We start from the raw sequence: 19418 nt of genomic DNA, 5'->3' as shown, positions 1-19418 counted from the left end.
TGGTTTCTTGGGATATATTCCCAGAAGTGGGATTAATGGGTCAAATGGGAGTTCCATTTTTAATTTTTTGAGGAAACTCCATACTGTTCTCCACAGTGGCTGCACCAGTCTGCATTCCCACCAGCAGTGCACTAGGGTTCCTTTTTATCTGCATCCTCGCCAGCATTTTTCGTTTGTTGATTTGTTGATGATGGCCATTCTGACAGCTGTGACATGGTACCTCATTGTTGTTTTGATTTTCAGCTCTTGGATGATTAGTGACTTTGAGCATGTTTTCATATGTCTCTCAGCCTTCTGTATGTCTTCTTTAGAAATGTGTCTACTTAGATCCTTTGCCCATTTTTTGATTGGATTATTTATTTTTCTTTTGCTAAATTGTATGAGTTCCCTGTAAATTTTGGAGATTAAACCCTTATCTGAAATAACATTGGCATTTATGTTCTCCCATGCAGTGGGCTTTCTTGTTGTTTTGTTGATGGTTTCTTTTGCTGTGCAAAAGCTTTTTATTTTGATGTAGTCCCATTTGTTTCTCCTTAGTTTCCATTGCCCTAGGAGCTGTGTCAGTAAAGATATTGCTACAAAATATGTCTGATATTTGCTATCTATAGAGTCTTCTAAGATTTTTATGGGTTCCGGTCTTACATTTAAGTCCTTGATCCATTTTGAGTTTATTTTTATGTATGGTGTAGGTTGGTGGTCTAGTTTCATTTTTTTTTTTGCATGTATCTGTCCAATTTTCCCAACACCATTTATTGAAGAGACTGTCTTGACTCCATTGTATGTTCTTGCCTCCTTTGTCAAATATTAATTGAGCAAGTGGTTTGGGTTGATTTCTGAGTTCTCTATTCTATTCCATTGATCTATATGTCTGTTCTTGTGCCAGTACCAGGCAGTTTTGAGAACAGTGGCTTTGTAATACAGCTTGATATCTGGTATTGTGATTCCCACCTATTTGTTTTTCTTTCTCAGGATCGCTGCAGCTATTCAGGGTCTTTTTTTTATTCCAGTTGAATTTTTGGAGAGTTCATTTTAGGTCTGTGAAATAGGCCATTGGTATTTTAATGGGGAGTGCATTGAATCTATAGATTGCTTTGGGTAGTATGGATATTTCAATGATGTTGATTCTACCAATCACGAACACGGTATGTTCTTTCATCTGTTTATGTCTTCCTCTATCTCTTTTTTCAGTGTCCTATAGTTTTCCGAGTACAGGTCTTTTACATCCTTTTACCTCTAGGTATCTTAATTTTTTTGGTTTGATGATAAATAGGATTGCTTTTTTAGTCTCTCTTTCTGTAAGTTCACTATTGGTGTATAGAAATGCCATAGATTACTTGGCATTAATTTTGTATCCTGCTACATTGCCAAATTCATTTATTAAGTCTAAAAATCTTTTGATGGAGTCTTTAGGTTTTTCTATGTTCAGTATCATGTCATCTGTGAATGAGGACAGTATTACTTCTTCTTTTCCAATATCAGTGCCTTTTATTTCTTCTTCTTGTCAGATCGCAATGGCTAGCACTTCCAGTACTCTGTCGAACATGAGTGGTGAGAGTGAGCATCCATGTCTTGTTCCTTTTCTTAGAGGAAATGGTTTTAGTTTTAGCCCATTGAGTATGATGTTGGCTGTGGGTTTGTCATATATGGCTTTTATTATGTTGAGGTATGATCCTTCTATTCCCACCTTGCTGAGAGTTTTTATCAAGAAAGGGTGTTGGATTTTGTGAAATGCATTTTCTGCATCAATTGATATGATTATGTGGTTTTCTTCTCTCAATTTGTTTATGATATGTATCATATTTATTGATTTGCACATATTGTAACATCCTTGCATCCCTGGGATAAATCCTACTTGGTCATGGTGTATGATCTTTCTGATGTACTGCTGGATCTGATTTGCTAGAATTTTGTTGAGGATTTTGGCATCTATGTTCATGAGGGATACAGGCTTATAATTCCCTTTCTTTGTGGTGTCTTTATCTGCTTTTGGGATTACGGTAATGCTGGCTTCATAGAAAGAGCTTGAAAGTGTGCCTTCCTCTTGAATTTTTTGGAATAGTCTGAGGAGGATAGGTTTTAATTCTTCCTTGAATGTTTGGTAAAACTCCCCTGAGAAGCTGTCAGGACAAGGGCTTTTCTTTGCTGGAAGTTTTTTTTATTACTGCTTCAATTTCATCAGTAGTTGTCAGCCTATTCAGGTTTTTTTTATTCTTCCTGATTGAGTTTTGGAACCTTGTATTTTTCTAAGTATATATCCATTTCATCTAGGTTGTCCAGTTTGTTGGAGTGTGGTAGTTTGTATTAATTTTTTTACAACCCTTTGTATTTCTGTGGGGTCTGTTGTTACTTTTCCTCTTTCATTTCTGATTTTGTTTATTTGGGTCCTCTCTTTGTTTCTTGCTGAGCTTGGCTAGAGATTCATCCATCGTGTTTATCCTTTTAAAGAACCAGCTCTTGGTTTTATTGATCTTTTGTATTTTTTTTTGTCTCTATGTCATTTATTTCTTCTCTGATCTTTATTATTTCCTTCCTTCTGCTTACTCTGGGCAGTTCCTGTTGCTCTCTTTTAAACTTTTTAATTTATTACCATTTCTTCTTGTTTTTTGAGGTAGACCTGTAGAACTATGAACTTCCCTCTCAGGACTGCTTTCACTGTGTCCCATAAATTTTGGAATGTTGTGTTTTCATTGTTGTTACCAGGATGCTTTTTATTTCTTCTTTGATCTCTTTGGTAACCCAATCATTGTTTAATATCATGCTGTTCAGCCTCCAAGTGTTTGGTTTTTTTTCATTGTTTTTTATTGTGGTTGATTTCTAATTTTATGCCATTGTGATCTGAGAAGATACTTGATATGATTTCTATCTTCTTGAATTTGAAGAGACTTTGCCTGTGTCCCAATATATGGGCTAACTTTGAAAATGACCCATGTGCACTTGAGAAGAATGTATATTCTGTGGGTTTGGGGTGAAATGTTCTGAAGATGTCAATTAATTCCATCTGATCTAGTGAGTCATTTAGAATTGCTGTTTCTTTGCTGATTTTTTGTTTACAGAATTTATCCAGTGTTGTCAACAGGGTATTAAAGTCCCCTATTATGATTGTATTCCTGTTGATCTCTCCCTTGATATCTTACAGAAGTTTTTTTTATGTATTTGGGTGCTCCTGTATTGGGTGCATATATATTTTCCAGAGTTATATCCTCTTTTTGAATTGCTCCCGTTAGTATGATGAAGTGGCTTTCCTTATCTCTTGTTATGGCCTTCTCTTTGAGGCCTATATTTTCAGATATAAGTATTGATATGCCAGCCTTTTTTTTTCACTTCCATTTGCCTGAAAAACTTTTTTCATCCCTTCACCATCAGTCTGTGTGATTCCTTTTGCTCTCATGTGGGTCTCTTGTAGACAGCATATATATGGGTCATGTTTTCTTATCCATTCAGCTACCCTATGTCTTTTGACTGGAGCATTTAATCTATTTATGTTTAAGGTTATTATTGTTAGGCACTTGTTTGTCACCATTTTTATTCTTTGTGCCTGTGTTTCTTCTTCCTTTCCTATTTTTTCTTTTTACAGCAGTCCCTTTAGAATTTCTTGCATTAGTGGCTTGGTGGTAATAAACTCCCTTAGCCTTTTTTGTCAGTGAAGCTCCTTTTTCAACTTCAATTTTGAATGATAGCCTTGCTGGGTATAGTATTCTTGGATTCAGTCCTTTGCTTTGATCACTTTGTATATTTCATTCCATTCCCTTCTGGCCTGATGTGTTTCTGTTGAGAAATCAGTTGATAGTTTAATGGGAGATCCCTTATAGGAAACTTTCTGACAGCCTTTAAGATTCTTACTTCATTGTCGGTGTTTTCCCATTTAATTATGATGTGTCTTGGTGTTGGTCTTTTTGGGTTCATCTTGTTTGGGACTCTGTGTACTCCTTGAACTTGTGTGAGTTTTTTCTTCCCATTATCAGGGAAGGTTTCTCTCATTATTTCTTCAAACAGGTTTTCTATTCCTTGCTCCATTTCCTCTCCTCCTGGGACCCCTGTTATGCAGATGTTGTTTCATTTCATGTTGTCCCAAAGCTCCCTTAGGCTCTCCTCCTGCTTTTAAAGTGTTTTTTTTTTCATTTGTTGCTCTACTTGGGTATTTTTTCCTACCTTGTCTTCTAGCTCGCTGATGCAGTCCTCAGCTTCTTCTAGTCTATGGTTGATGCTTTCTATTGTGTTCTTTATTGCAGCTGTCATTCTTCATTTCTCCTTGGTTCTTCTTCATTTCCTCTTAATTCTTACACATGTTGCTGAATTTGTCTTCCATCCTTTTCAGCATCCTTATGACCATTGCTCTGAATTCTTTCTCTGACAAATTGCTTGCCCCCATTTCATTTACTTCCTTTTCTGGTGATACCTCCTTTTCTTTCATATGAGGCTATTTCTGCTCCTCTCAGGGTGTCTGGTTATGTGGCTCACTCTCTACCACATTAACAAAAATGCACAAAATACAACTTGACAAGACATGACACAGAGGGAACAAAACAGGAATGTATTCACGACACCAATAACCCCAATAAAAAAAATGTGACCACTAGATAAAAGAGAATTAGGAAAGAGAAAAGAGCCCAAAAATGATATTGAGCAATGGGAAAAAGATAAGAGAGAACAGAAAAAGGAGAAAAAATAACAGGAAAAAATATACATATATGGGGAGAAAAGTCCACAAAACAAACAAATAAACCAATAAATGCAAACAACAAAAACCCAGGAAAAAAGGAGGGGGGGACTGAATCTAAAGAGGCAGAGTTTATTTCCAGAAGGAAAGGTAAAGGAATTGAATGAATGGGGGAATGGCCATGGTTCAGTATAGAGGAGGTAGAAAGAGAATAAGTGGATAAGAAGAAAAGTAAAAAACAAAATAATAACAAAAATAATAAAATATAATGATTAAGAATAAAATAAAAACTGTGCAGTCCGCACTGGTCCGAGGAGCAGCACCCACACGCAGTCTGCACCTTTCCGACAAGAAGGAGCCAGGTGGGCAGCCAGTCCCTGTCTGAGGAGCATCAACAGCACGAGCAGCTCACGCCCACATGAGGAGCAGCAGCCGCATGAGCAGACCATCCCCCCCCACCACATCCAAGGAGAAGCAGCTGCATGAGCAACATGCACCCGTACAAGGAGCAGCAGCCCTGCAAGCAACCTGCCCCTGTCCAAGGAGCGATGGCATCATGAGCAGTCTGTCCCATCTGAGGAACAGCAGCAGCATGCAGCCAGCCCCCATCTAAAGAACAGCAGCCACATGAGCAGTCTGCCCTGTCTGAGAAGCAGCAGCCACGTGAGCAGCTGACCTCTGTCCAAGGAGCAGCAGGCACGAGCAACTCGTCCCCATCCAAGGAGCAGCAACCTCATAATCAGCCCACCCCCGTCCAAGGAACAGCAGCTATATGAGCAGCCTCCCCCACCAGCCAGAGGAGGCACCACTGCTGCAAACAGCACCCACCAGAGGAGCCTCTGCCAACTGAGAAGCAGCTGCTACCATAACCGCCCAAGGAGCAACCACAGCCAGAGAAGCCACTGCCACCCAAGGAGCAGCCCGTGCACAGCTCGACATCTAGATCAGTCGGTGAGACCAAAAATGGGTAGACAGAGATACCCGCAAAGGAAAGAAAAGGAGGAATCGCCAGAAAAGCCACTAAGTGAAACAGAGGCATGCAATATGTCAGAAAAGGAATTAATAATAAGGGTTATAGAGTTCATAAACCGGATGGAAGAAAAAATCAACACCTTATGTAAAAATCAAGAAGAAATGGATAAAAAAATCAACAACTTATGTAAGAATCAAGAAGAAATGAAGAGTGATATAGCTGCAATAAAAAACACCATGGAAAGTTTCAACAGTAGACTAGGAGAAGTGGAGAACCGAATTAGTGAACTAGAAGACAGGGAAGCAAAACACAGCCAAACTGAATTGCAACTGGAGAAAAAATTAAAAGACAAGAGGAGAGCCTAGGGGAGCTATGGGACAACATGAAACTAAGCATCATACAAATAATTGGGGTGCCAGAACAACAGGAAGAGGAACAAGGCTTAGAAGACCTATTTGAAGAAATAATGACAGAAAACTTCCCTGATGTGGTGAAGAAAAAAAAGTCACACAAGCACAGAGAGTCCCAAACAGGATGAACCCGAAAAGACCCACACCAAGACACATCATAATTACGATGGCAAATATTCAGGACAAAGAGAGAATCTTAAAGGCTGCAAGAGAGAGACAGAGGTTACATACAAGGGACCTCCCATTAGATTTTCAAATGATTTCTCAATAGAAACACATCAGGCCAGAAAAGAATGGAAGGAAATTTACAAAGTGATGCAAACCAAGGGACTGAATCCAAGGATACTCTATCCAGCAAGGTTATCATTCAAAATTGAAGGGGATATAAGGAGCTTCACAGACAAAAAAAAATGCTAAGGGAGTTTATCACTACTAAGCCAGCAATGCAAGAAATGCTAAAGGAACTGGTATAAAAAGAAGAAATATAAAGGTAAGAAGGAACACAAACACAAAAAATAAAAATGGCTACAAGTAAGTTTCTTTCAATAATAACTTTAAACGTAAATGGACTAAATGCTCCAATCAAAAGACATCGAGTGGCTGAATGGATTAAAAAAAACACACACACGACCCATATATATGCTGTCTACAAGAGACCCACCTCAGAAAAAGGGACTCACACAGACTGAAAGTGAAGGAATGGAAAAACATCTTTCAGGCAAATGGAAATGAAAAAAAAGTTGGGTAGCAGTGCTTATTTCTGACAAAATAGACCTCAAAGTAAAGGCAATAACAAGAGATAAGGAAGGCCACTTTATAATAATAAAGGGATCAATACAACAAGAGGATATAACCCTGATAAACATATATGCACTCAATGCAGGACCACCCAAATACATAAAAAAACTCCTGGAAGATATCAAGAGAGAGATAGACAACAATACATGACTCACTAGATCAAATGGACCTAAGTGACATCTTCAAACATTTCACCCCAAAGCCACAGAATACACGTTCTTCTCAAGTGCACATGGGACATTTTCAAAAATAGACCACATATTGGGTCACAAACAAAGTCTCTCCAAATTCAAAAAGATGGAAATCATATCAAGCATTTTCTCAGACCACAATGGCATAATATTAGAAATAAACTACAATAAAACATTCCAAAAAATTCAAGCACTTGGAAGTTGAATAGCAGGCTATTAAACAATGTTTGGGTCATCAATGAGATCAAAGAAGAAATTTAAAACATCCTGGAGACTAATGACAATAAAAACACAACAATGCAAATACTATGGGACACAGTGAAAGCAGTCCTGAGAAGAAAGTTTATAGCTCTACAGGCCTACCTCAAAAAAAAAAAAAGAAAAAAAGTAATAAATCATATAACTCAGCAACTCAAAGAATTAGAACAAGAGCAACAGAAAAGCCCACAGTGAGCAGAAGGAACGAAATATTAAAGATCAGAGCAGAAATGAATGACATAGAGACCAAAAAAACAATATAAAAGATCAATGAAACCAAGAGCTGATTCTCTGAAAGGATAAACAAGATTGATGAACCTCTGCCAGGCTCACCAAGAAGCAAAGAGAGGGGACCCAAATAAACACAATCAGAAATGAAAGAGGAGAAATAACAACAGACCCCACAGAAATACAAAGGATTATTAAAAAATACTTTGAACAACTCTGTTCTAACAAACTAGACAACCTGGAGGAAATGGACACATTCCTAGAAAAATACAACCTTCCAAAACTTACTCAGGAAGATACTAAAAATCTCAATAGGATTTATCTTGGGGATGCAATGATGGTACAATATTCGCAAATCAATAAATGTGATACATCACATAAACAAATTGAGAGATAAAAATCACATAGTCATATCAATTGAAACAGAAAAAGCATTTGACAAAATCCAACACCCTTTCTTGATAAAAACTCTCAGCAAGGTGGGAATAGAAGGATCATACCTCAACATAATAAAAGCCATATATGACAAACCCACAGCCAACATCATACTCAATGGGCAAAAACTAAAACCATTTCCCCTAAGGACAGGAACAAGACATGGATGCCCACTCTCACCACTGCTGTTCGACATAGTGCTGGAAGTAATAGCCATTGCAATCAGACAAGAAGAAATAAAAGGCATCCAAATTAGAAAAGAACAAATAAAACTGTCTTTATTTATAGTATCATTGACATGAAAACCCTAAAGACTCCATCAAAAAATAATTAGACTTAATAAATGAATACGGCAATGTAGCAGGACACAAAATTAATGCCAAGAAATCTATGGCATTTCTATACACCAATAATGACTTACAGAAAGAGAGAGTAAAAAAGCAATCCCATTTACCATTGCACCAAAAAAATTAAGATACCTAGGAATAAACTTAACTAAGGAGGTAAAAGACCTATATGCGGAAAACTACACGACACTGAAAAAAAGATAGAGGAAGACATGAACAGATGGAAGAACATACCATGTTCATGGATTGGTAGAATCAACATCATCAAACTTTCCATACTACCCAAAGCAATCTATAAATTCAGTGCACTTCCCATTAAAATTCCAATGGCATATTTCACAGACCTAGAACGAACTTTCCAAAAATTCATCTGGTATAAAAAAAGACCCCGAATAGCTACAGCAATCCTGAGAAAGAAGAACAAAGTAGGTGGGATCTCAATACCAGATATCAAGCTGTATTACAAAGCCACTGTTCTCAAAACTGCCTGGTATTGGCACAAGAAAAGTCATATAGATCAATGGAATAGAATAGAGAACCCAGAAATCAACCCAAATCACTATGCTCAATTAATATTTGACAAAGGAGGCATGAATATACAATGGAGTCAAGACAGTCTTTTCAATAAATGGTGTTGGGAAAATTGGACAGATACATGCAAAAAAATGAAACTAGACCACCAACTTACACCATACACAAAAATAAACTCAAAATGGATCAAGGACTTAAACATAAGTCCGGAAACCGTAAAAGTACTAGAGGAATCCACAGGCAGAAAAATCTCTGACATATGCCAAAGCAATTTCTTCACTGATACTGCTCCTAGGGCAATGGAAACTAAAGAGAAAATAAACAAATGGGACTACATCAAAATAAAACGCTTTTGCACAGCAAAGGAAACCATCAATAAAACAACAAGAAAGCCCACTGCATGGGAGAACATATTCGCCAATGATATCAACAATAAGGGTTTAATCTCCAACATTTACAGGGAACTCATGCAGCTTAACAAAAAGAAGATAAACAATCCAATCAAAAAAATGGGCAACTGATCTAAATAGACACTTTTTGAAAGAAGACAGAAGGAAGGCCAAGAGACATATGAAAACATGCTCAAAGTCACTAATCATCAGAGAGATGCAAATCAGAACAACAATGCGGTACCATTTCACACCTGTCAGAATGGCTATTATCAACAAGTCAACAAATGACAAGTGCTGGCGAGGATGCAGAGAAAAAGAAACCCTTGTGCACTGCTGGTGGGAATGCAGACTGGTGCAGCCACTGTGGAGAATACTATGGAGTTTCCTCAAAAAAATCCCAAGAAACTAGAAACATGAATCAGAAAGGATATATGTACCCCTATGTTCATAGCAGCACAATTCACCATAGCTAAGATTTGGAAACAGCCTAAGTGCCCATCAGTAGATGAGTGGATTAAAAAACTGTGATACATCTACACAATGGAATACTACGCTGCGGTAAAAAATGAGTTCTTACCATTTGCAACAACATGGATGGAGATGGAGAGCATTATGCTAAGTGAAATAAGCCAGCCAGAGAAAGATAAATATCACATGATCTCATTTGTGGAATAGAATGAACAACATAAACTGATGAACAAAAATAGATCCAGAGACAGAGAAACATCAATCAGAACGTCAAACCTCAGGGAAGGTAGGGGAGGGTGGGGGTAAGGGGAAGAGATCAACCAAAGGACTTGTATGCATGCATATAAGCCTAATCAATGGACACAGACAACAGGGGGGTGGGGGCATGAATGGGAGGTGGGGGGTAATGGGGGAATAAGGACACATATGTAATACCTTAATCAATAAAGAAATTTTAAAAAATAAAAAATAAAGAGTAAATAGAAAAGAATAAAATAAAAAGTAAATTTCCCCTTTCTTTAATCTATCTACCTATATATCCATCCATTTTTATAAAAGGAGAATATAGTAGAGATCAAATAGGCTTGAGTTTGGTGAGTGAAATGAATTAAGCAATGAGGAAAAGAGAGCAAGCGAGGAGAGGAAAAACAAAAGTATAAAAAAATGGCTAGTGAAGAAAGAGAGAAGAGAGGTGTGCATGAACTTGGAGTAGGGGAGAGGAAATTAAATATATGAGTAAGCCAACAGAGACTACTATAATGGTAATACATCAATAATGCAGATAAAGAAGATCAATTTTTAACAAGGAATAAAAATAAAGGAGAGAGGAAAAACTAAAGCAGGAATAGGAGAAGAGAAACAGGATGAAAAAGGGAGAAGTGAGGAAGAAAAGATTGGCAAAAAGTTAAAAATTAGATGAAGTAAAATAATAATATAAAACTAAAAATACAATGTAGAACACTAATCCAGAAAAAATAAATGTTTAAAAAAGATAATAATAAATAATAAAATAAAGAAAAAAAATTTTCCTTTTTTTTTTTTCTTAAGTAAAAGATAAAAAATAAAATAATGAAGTAGTGAAATGTCCTTCGCTTCAGCTGAGTTTTAATGTTCCATGGGGGCTAGTTTAAGACCCCTCTCTACTGCTCTGTCTGCCACCTCTCAGCTTCCTGTTGGGTATTCTGCACCGTGTTGAAGTTCCCAGTGATCTGCTGCTCCTCTGTTCTTCTAGCCAGCCTTGGTTTCAGGCAGGCAGGGTCAATCTGCCTACTTTGTTTGTCTGCCTGCTTTCAGTCCTATTTACACAGCGTCTATTTCTGACATGGGCTCTAGGTGGGGATGTCGCTGCATTCCAGAACCAAATGTCCCCTCAACTCAGTCCCTGAGGACTCCCTGGGAGTATTCAGAACCCTTGTTTCCCTGCAGAGCTCAAGGCTGGGTGCGGCTGCACTGATAGGAGGGGCTGGTTCTTCAGGAGAAAAATTGCTGTTTCGGAGGTAGTGGACTGTCTCAGAGCTGGATTCCTGGTTGCCTCTCCCTGCTTTGCTCCCCAGCCTCCACAAAATCACCTCTATCTGCACTGCAGCATCGGTGAGTGTTTGTAATTGAAAAATCCTATGTACTGGGTTTAGGGAGTAAAAGCAAGGAAAATATAAAGACAGAGCAACCACACTGCTGCATGTTTCTCTCCCTCCCTCCCCACTCCAGCAATGAGTGGCCAGTGCAGAACTTCAGGTTGCCTTTCTGGGCATAGCCTCCCATGGCTGTGGACTTAGATCTAGTCCCTGGCTGCCAGCAGCGCTGTGGATCCCCTTCCACAGTCGAGTGTTACACGTGTCCCCAAGGGACAGGGACTTGGTACAGTGCAGTTTTCTTCTGACACTCTAGTCCTGGGGCCACATGTCTCTCTCTCTCCAGCCCAGATGCCCAATCCTACCGTTCTCCAGGCATCCTCTGTCCTTTCCAGCCATGGATTGTCTCACCAGCTGTGTTTAATTTGTCAATTCCAGGTGGATGTTATTAGATTCAGCTGTTTCTTCTATTTGCTCTGTGAGAAGGCACAGGACAAGTCTGCCTATTCGGCTGCCATTTTGTCTCCCCCTGGACAAACATTTTAGGAGCCCACAGCCAGGGAGGCTGGAGTCTCGGTGTTCATGGGTTCACAGCCAAGGCAGCAGGTCCCTGGCCAGAGTGGCTGTAGGGTCCCAGGTGGTGTCCGAGGTCTCTCCGGGTGGAGGTGAGGCTGGGCTCTCAGTCACAGCCGCTTTCTCCTTCAAAATAGTGTGGGCTCTGCTGCAGAGCCAGCAGCCCCGGGAGAGATTTCAGCGGTAGCAGAGGCTGCCCAGCTAGGGGAGCCTGGTCCACCAACCCCCAAAAGTCCTGCAGAATATAACTGTCCCCCACTCACACATACACACACGCCCCACACATCCATGTACTCCCCTTTTGCTCCCTCAGTCACTCACACTCTCTCCCTCACCTCCATCCTGTCAGCTGCCATCTTGGATCTCTCCAAATAAGTGATTTTTATTCCAATAAACTCAGGATGCTTTTCACAAACAAACAAGCCACTTCTCTGTAGGTCCTCACTGCCCACTCCTGGTTATGGATCATCCCATTCAGTTCATACACCTTGGGGAGGAAGTATGATCCCACAGACACCAGAGATGAGTAGAGCAAAATTTCATTCCCATTGCCAATATTCTCTAAAATCAGGTCGAACTTTGCAATTTATTTGATGAATGCCTTTGATGGCCTCTGACATTTATCAGAAGTCCTAGACCCATCTGAGATGATGCTGTTTGATGCCATGAGGCTGGAATATCTGCCTATGTGTTGGTTGCTGGGTCCCCACACTAGATTAGTGCCTGGCAAATGGTAGGTGCTCAGTAAGTATTCATGTAATGAATGAAGAATAGGTCTGCTGGGGGGAAGACGCAAGGGAAAAAGAATGGTCCAAGGACCCACTTCATCTTCCCTCTCTCACCCCTGGGTGGAGCACCCCTGAGGTGGTGGTTTAAAGAACCAGGAACAGACAGTGGGCAAAAGAAAGGAAAAAGTTGCAGTGGGGAAGGGAGAAGCATAATGTGAAAAGGGTTTAAAGGAATCCCATTTAAAATGCCCATTTGGCAGGTTGAGCCACTCCAAACTGTTGTTATAGGCACTGGGGTGGGACTGTGACTCCTCTGGGTAGCTCCCTCAGCACTCTCTGTCCCTGGGCCAGGTCTCACCCCACTCAAAGTGGTAGTTTGCACTGGCAGTTCTAGGTCTGGACAAGATGTGGAAGTTTCTACAGATTGTAGGGTGAGAGAAGTTGGAAAGAAATAATACACAGGAGTCCCATTTATTCCCATGGACATTAATTAAGCACCTAAAGTATGTTAGGAATTGGGGTAGGCATTGGGACAGATAAATGCTAACAAAACTGGTTGCCTGGCCTTCAAGTAGTTTTCAATTCAGTGAAGAGACAGACTCTCCCCATTCTTCTAATACAATGCAGGAAGAATTAAGTGTTAGAGGTATAGGGAATCTCAGAGAAAGAAAGGGTTCCTTTAATTGGATAAGATCAGAGAAGCTTTCCTGGAGAAAATGGCATTGGAACGGATCCTCAAAAAGTGAGTAGGATTTATTAAACAGGAAATAGGGAGGCTGCTTTGCAAGCAAACCAGTTAATCCCAGGTAATCTGTGGCTAAAGGATGCTAATAGTGGACAGTAGCTCTCTCTACACAGAGCCAGAGCTGATGGGGGTTTAGGGAGAAGAGGCAGAGATAGGCAGAATGCTTGATTCAACTTAGGTGAGATGACACGAATTGAGGAGGCTGTGGCTGGGACTCAAAACAGGAAAATTCCTGGCAGTGCTTTGAATAAAAGAGTTCAGGCCTCAGCCGCAGTTATCCCAGTCCAGGCAGCAAGCAGGACCCCTGGTACTCACCCCAGAAGAGTCCCACTTGTGGTCCCACCAGAATCGCCAGAAAATGAAACCAGACAACAAATGTGCCTGGGCTGCCTGTTACTACTTGAGCCAATTAAGCAGAGACAGGGTTGAATCATATATGAGCATTTATTCCAATACTGCCAGCAGTATGGGAGAGTAGCAGGTCACCCATAAAAGTCTTCTCTGCTCCCTTATCCTTTCCCCAACCCTCCGTAAGCCAGCTGCTCATATTGGGTAGAAGGACAAAGATTACATGGATATGCAAAAGGAATAAAAATGCGTATAATGGTTACAGATTATAGGCAATGCAGGCTAAAGGTTGCAAAGGGTGGGCACCTCTGGGACTCTACTGTTTTGGCAACAAGGTTGTTAATCTTTCTATGATAATAGGCAGTTCTCAGAAAGGGAGAATGAACTGCATTTTGAGGTTAACTCCCAGGTCCCAGAGTGTACAACTCCCAGCCAGGTCTGAATGTGCTTTCTTTAACCAGAACAAAACAACCACAGTTAACAGAGCATGATTAATATTTTTTATAACTATAGCCAGTCCCAACTACTCTATTTCTCCCTCTTGCCCCTAACAGATGCTCCAACCAAGTGAGCCACACCGGCCAGGGCTATACAAATTAAATTTTATTTGATGTTAATTTTTATGTGCATGGAGGCCTTTGTAGAAAAGAGGTGAAGACCCCAAGAAGTGCTGTACTATTTTACCAACTGAAAATAAATCAAAGAGAAGTGACAAGACAAAGAAAAAGGGGTTTGGACTTCTAGGGGCAATAAATTGTAGGAAGGTAAATATATGGAGAAAGTAATAGAAGATAAAAGTTATTGTAGCAAGGTTTGTTTGTGCAGACCCACTTCAGTGCCCACTTTCTGTCTTAGTCATAAGGGTTGTTCTCCTTCTGGTATAGGAGAGGGGCAGGGGATACCTCCACAAACAAAAATTTATGACCTGCTTTTAGGCAGATAAGAAGATGGCAAAGAGCTCTGTGTGCGTTTGCTGCTTCTTAATTGCCTCAGTTCAAAATAATCTTTTTGTAAAAGAGGCATATTTTGAGATGGGATATGATCATACTCGGATTATACTGATCTCGTTCAGTAAACCATAAGAATACTGGGTAATACTAGATATTGAATTATCAGTCCCTAAGGTTCTTCCCTCTGGAAAGTCCTGGCAGCCTTAACATTCAGTATGCTTGAGCATGTTCACTCTGAGGCCAAACAAACGGAACAGCAAGTCCAGTGGGCTGAAATGGCCTTGTGGGGGAGTATGTGGAACACCAGGTTTCACTAGGGTAGCTGCAGAGGAAACCAAAGAGCAAAGCCAATGGAGCTAAGAGGAAGGGATGGAAACAGCTTCCTGCTCATCCAACTTCCCCCAACCCAAGCTGCAGAGCAGAACCCTCTGAGACAAAAGAGGGGTCCATTGTCTGTTGCCTCCCATCTAGTGTGAGCTTAATCAGTTCCTGGTTGTAAGCTACCTCCCGTAGTCCTTGCCTGATCTCCACACCCCAGCCTAATCAACTTAGGGTTGAGACACAGGCCTGTGTGGCACCAGGCATTCTGTCTGGCTGTGCGCGGTAAGCTACAAATCTATCTGTTGTGTGCACTTATAAATGTTGTGTATTTGAGTGGTTTTGCCTTGTGTAACTTTGCCTGTAATCTTGCCTAAATTGTTTAAGGATGGGTGCTGGTAGATCCCAAAAGTTACTCCATTAGGACAGACCTTGGGAGGTTGGGCTACTTACACTTATCCGCCAACGACAAAAAGGGAAATACTGTTTTACTGTAATACTGTTTGGCCTATATATGCTCTATATTCTGGGAAAAGGTGGCCATTAAATGGGTCTTTAAACTATTATACTGTATTACAGTTAGAATTGTTTTGTCAGAGGTTGGGGAATTGGGGGGTGGGGGAGTGCTGTATGTTTGAGCCTTTATGTCTTTGCATAATTCTGACTCAAAAGAAAATAAAGGGCTGATGGTCTTTGCATAATTCTGACTCAAAAGAAAATAAAGAGAAAAGATGTGATACCTATAATACTACAGGTAGAGGAGGGGATAGAACTACTTTCCCTAGCAGGGCAATTTCCTCTCCACCTATACCAGTGAGAATGGGCACCCAGCAGAATATCATTGAGCCCATACTCCATTCTCCACCTCAGATTTGCTAAATTGGAAAAATTCCAATCCCTCCTACCGGGATGATCCTGCTAAGATCACAGATTTGATTGTCTTCATATTTGCCACTCATAACCCCAACTGGGCCAATATACAGGTACTCAAATATCCTATAAACCTGGGACAAGATGAGATTAGTGTTGGGGAAAGCTCGAGAGGAATCACAGAGGCTCCATGGAGAGGACCCAAATACAGTTGACCCGGCACAAGCTATTCCTCTAGTGGAGCCCAATTGGAACCCCAATGATGGGGGACTGCCTTGACTTGAACATTATAATAGATGCATTGTGAGGGAGTCAGGAGGGGAGTTCCCAAGAAAACTAGTCTAAACCTGGTACAGGCAGTTCAGCAGAGATGAGGACCCCTCTACCTTTCAAGAATGAGTTTTTCAGGCGTACCGGAAATACACTGATATGGATCCTCAAGCAGCTGAAATATTCACATGGTAAATTAGACTTTTTTTAAGCCAGAGTTTTCCAGACATTAGAAAAAAATTGCAGGCGGTAGATGGATATTCTGAATTAATCCCTTGCAATTGGTTGATATTATTACAAGACCAACAACAAGAGAGAAATGGAAAAAAAAAAAAAGCCAAATGGCCACCATTTTTGTAGAACATGCCTATACCCAACTCAAAGAGGGCCAAAAGGAAAGGAAAATAAAAGATCAATGTGCAGCCCTAGCAGGTTTGGCTCAGCAGATAGAGCATCAGACTGTGGAACGAAGTGTCCCAGGTTCAATTCCGGTCAGGGGCACGTACCTCGGTTGCACATTCTGGCCCAAGCCCTGATCAGGACACATGCAGGAGGCAACCAATTGATGTGTTTCTCTCACATCAATGTTTCTCTCTGTCTTTCTCTCTCTCTTCCACTCTCCCTAAAAATCAATGGAAAAATATCCTCAGGTGAGGATTAGCAAAAAAGAAAAAAAGATGGTATTATTTGTCTTTTTCACTCTCAATCTCTCATGAGTATTCAGAATTTTCCAGAAGCTTCATCATGTGTGACAATGTTGTTCTGACAAATAGATTGTGTGCTTGTGTAGTCTTGTGCTTTGAAAATTTCTCAGCTGTATTTTCTAACTTAGGCTATATTATACAGGATAAAGTAGACATTACCTACATAAACAAAAGCTCTTTGGGATCTGCCGGAAACCAATCATTCTACTACTAATAGAAAGATGTGGCCAGGAAACTGGGAAGGCTGGTCAACAACCTTAATTGTTTTGATCACTCACTGTTTAGTTGAAACATTGTTAGCTGAAGCAGCCTCCACCTGTTTGTTTCATGTGAATTTCTGTTATTGGAATTTCCTGCCTAAAGGTTATGGGTGTATCCCATAGTCTCAATAAAAGGGATTGCAAGGCCAGAGCAAGGGGTAGTCCTTCCACTAGAGTTGGGCTCCCGCCTGGCCCCCAATATTTCCAAATTAATACTTTTCCAAGTCTCTTTTCATTTGTGTGCGGCCTTCAGAACCCGAACCCTGAACCGGAACCCTGAACCACCTGGGACATGAAAGGGGTTTCCACAGGGATCCTCAACATTTTTTTAATGTAAAAGTTTGGAACCATTGAGTTAACTGAACCCAGACTTGTTACTTGAAGTCATCTTGGCATTACCAGCTGATCTGCAGAAAGGAAGAACAGAATGCTGCCCCATGCATTGACTACTCTGTCATTACTGAGTCACCTGCCAAGATACCCCAACTGGATGATAAACCCCTGAGGGCAGAGTCCACATAGTTTTGATCTTCCCATCTCTCCTCCTATAGCACCAGATTGGGAGATCCATAAATAAGCATTAATTTAAGAAGAGTGCTGTCCACTTGGAGTTTTAAAAGTAATGAGCCCCTAGAAGTATGTTTTAGACTCGAGAATAGATGAACAGATGGATGAATGTTGGAGGGGTGGCAGGTGGATCAGTGCTAACAAGGGAAACAAAAGAACCATTTTTTAAAAATCAACAAATGACAAGTCTGCCTAAAAGAAGATTCCTGGCAGATTAATCAAGTATGCAGAGATGCACAAGTGATGCAACTGATACCATTGTAATGAACCAGTTATTAATTAACAGGAAAGAAGCAAAAGGAAGGCCAAATATTATGGGCATACCATTTGTGCAGTTTTGCCAGGAAGCTGCAGTTTAGACACATGCTCACTAAAATCTAGGTGACATAGAGAAGGTACTTGTCTGTCAATCACAATGAACAGGTCATTGGCCAAAGTAGGTGTAGCCACTGTAAGGGAGGGAAGATTTGAGATACTTAATCTCCTAAACAAAGGAGTTCACTTTCTTGGCTTCTCTTGTGTGCTTGACTCTTGGTTTGCAGGGCTGTCATGCTCCTGAATTCACCCACATAGCCAACAAAATGGGCTGAGGACTGCAACTAGCCTAATGCTGTGCCAGACCCAATTCCATCATGGAAAGGAAACCTTGGATTCTGACTTTACTTCTAGCTCTGCTGAATCCCCAGGTGCACCTCTTCCAGGACTGGCTTAAGGGAAATGGGACTTTACAAACCCAGAGATGTAATTCCACACAAATAAAAATAACTCATCCCCTGTGAGTCTTAGAAAATTATTTTTCTTAAGATATCATAAGGATCCCACGCCCACTAGCAATGGAGAAAGACTGTCCACACATTTCTCTGATAGCAGAACCAGAGGCCTGATTGGGGCTTTCATTATGGTGAAGCATCCAGCTTATATAAAAACTACTGTTTGAAATTTTAACCCTGCTATTTTGGCTTCTGTAAATGCTTGCTTGCGTAAATAATAAGGAAAATAAGACTACCCCCATTCCAAAGAGGCTATAAACTATGCCCCAGACAGAGTTGTCAGTACTGGCGCCAGGCCAGGCCTTGAGATATGGTCTCATGACCCCTTCCCAGCACGCAGGCCTTCTTTCCCAGAAGACCCGGAAGTCTCATTCCAAATTTGGGAGACAAAAGAGCTAAGAAAAGTATAAATAGAAAAAGTTTCCTCCATGTTGGGGGGCCCAGAATTTGAAAGACACATTTTTCTCTGGGCCTGCACCTAATTAAAATGTAACTCCCTTTCTCTAAGTGTGGCGTGGTTTTTCTCCGGTCTTCTGTAACAATGGCAGGGGTTCTAAGTCATTTATCCTGTCATTCCAGTACTTAATGCTGGAGAAGCCAGGGTTCCAATCACAATGCTAGTTCTCATAGCACAAAGAGCCACAGAGATGGGATCTGGCTCCTTGGGCTGCAGATGCCACATCCAGAGTGTTTCCTGGTCTTCTGGTGCCTTGTGCTCCTGGGCCTGTGGCCTCTGGCAAAGAAACTGCAGGGTTCCATTAATTAAACTGAATGCTCAAGAGCACTCCCACTTCCACCAGCAGGAGACCCTTTCCAGCGGGGGGACACTTGTAACTCCTCCCTGCCTCCCAGCTTGTGTGGTTAGAACACTGCTCTGCTGTGAAGCCCGGTGTTGCAGGAAACTTTTCAGCTATTTGGGGAGTCTAGTTCAGGCTCCCAGAAGAGATACAATCTATTTCAAATCAATCATGCCTCATAGGGTCATAGCAAGGATCAAATGAGTTAATATTTGAAAGGAACTTAGAAATTATTATTATTAATAATAATATCACCAAT

At 40.6% G+C, this 19418-nt stretch overlaps 1 protein-coding gene across 1 annotated transcript in view; it reads right to left on the bottom strand.

Annotated features, from left to right (window-relative positions):
• ADA2 (adenosine deaminase 2) overlaps nt 1–19418 on the bottom strand; it is a gene marked incomplete at both ends in the record, with an annotated part of 130553 nt that overhangs the window by 19719 nt on the left and 91416 nt on the right. Inside the window, 2 exon segments of the mRNA XM_080660155.1 lie at nt 12215–12244; nt 12247–12319. Coding sequence (XP_080516281.1) covers nt 12215–12244; nt 12247–12319 — 103 coding nt within the window.

This window comes from Plecotus auritus, assembly GCF_963455305.1.
Source record: "Plecotus auritus genome assembly, chromosome: 3".
Lineage (NCBI taxonomy): Eukaryota > Metazoa > Chordata > Mammalia > Chiroptera > Vespertilionidae > Plecotus > Plecotus auritus.
The sequence above is the reverse complement of the archived record's forward strand: the minus strand, read 5'-3'. Positions and strand labels throughout refer to the sequence as shown.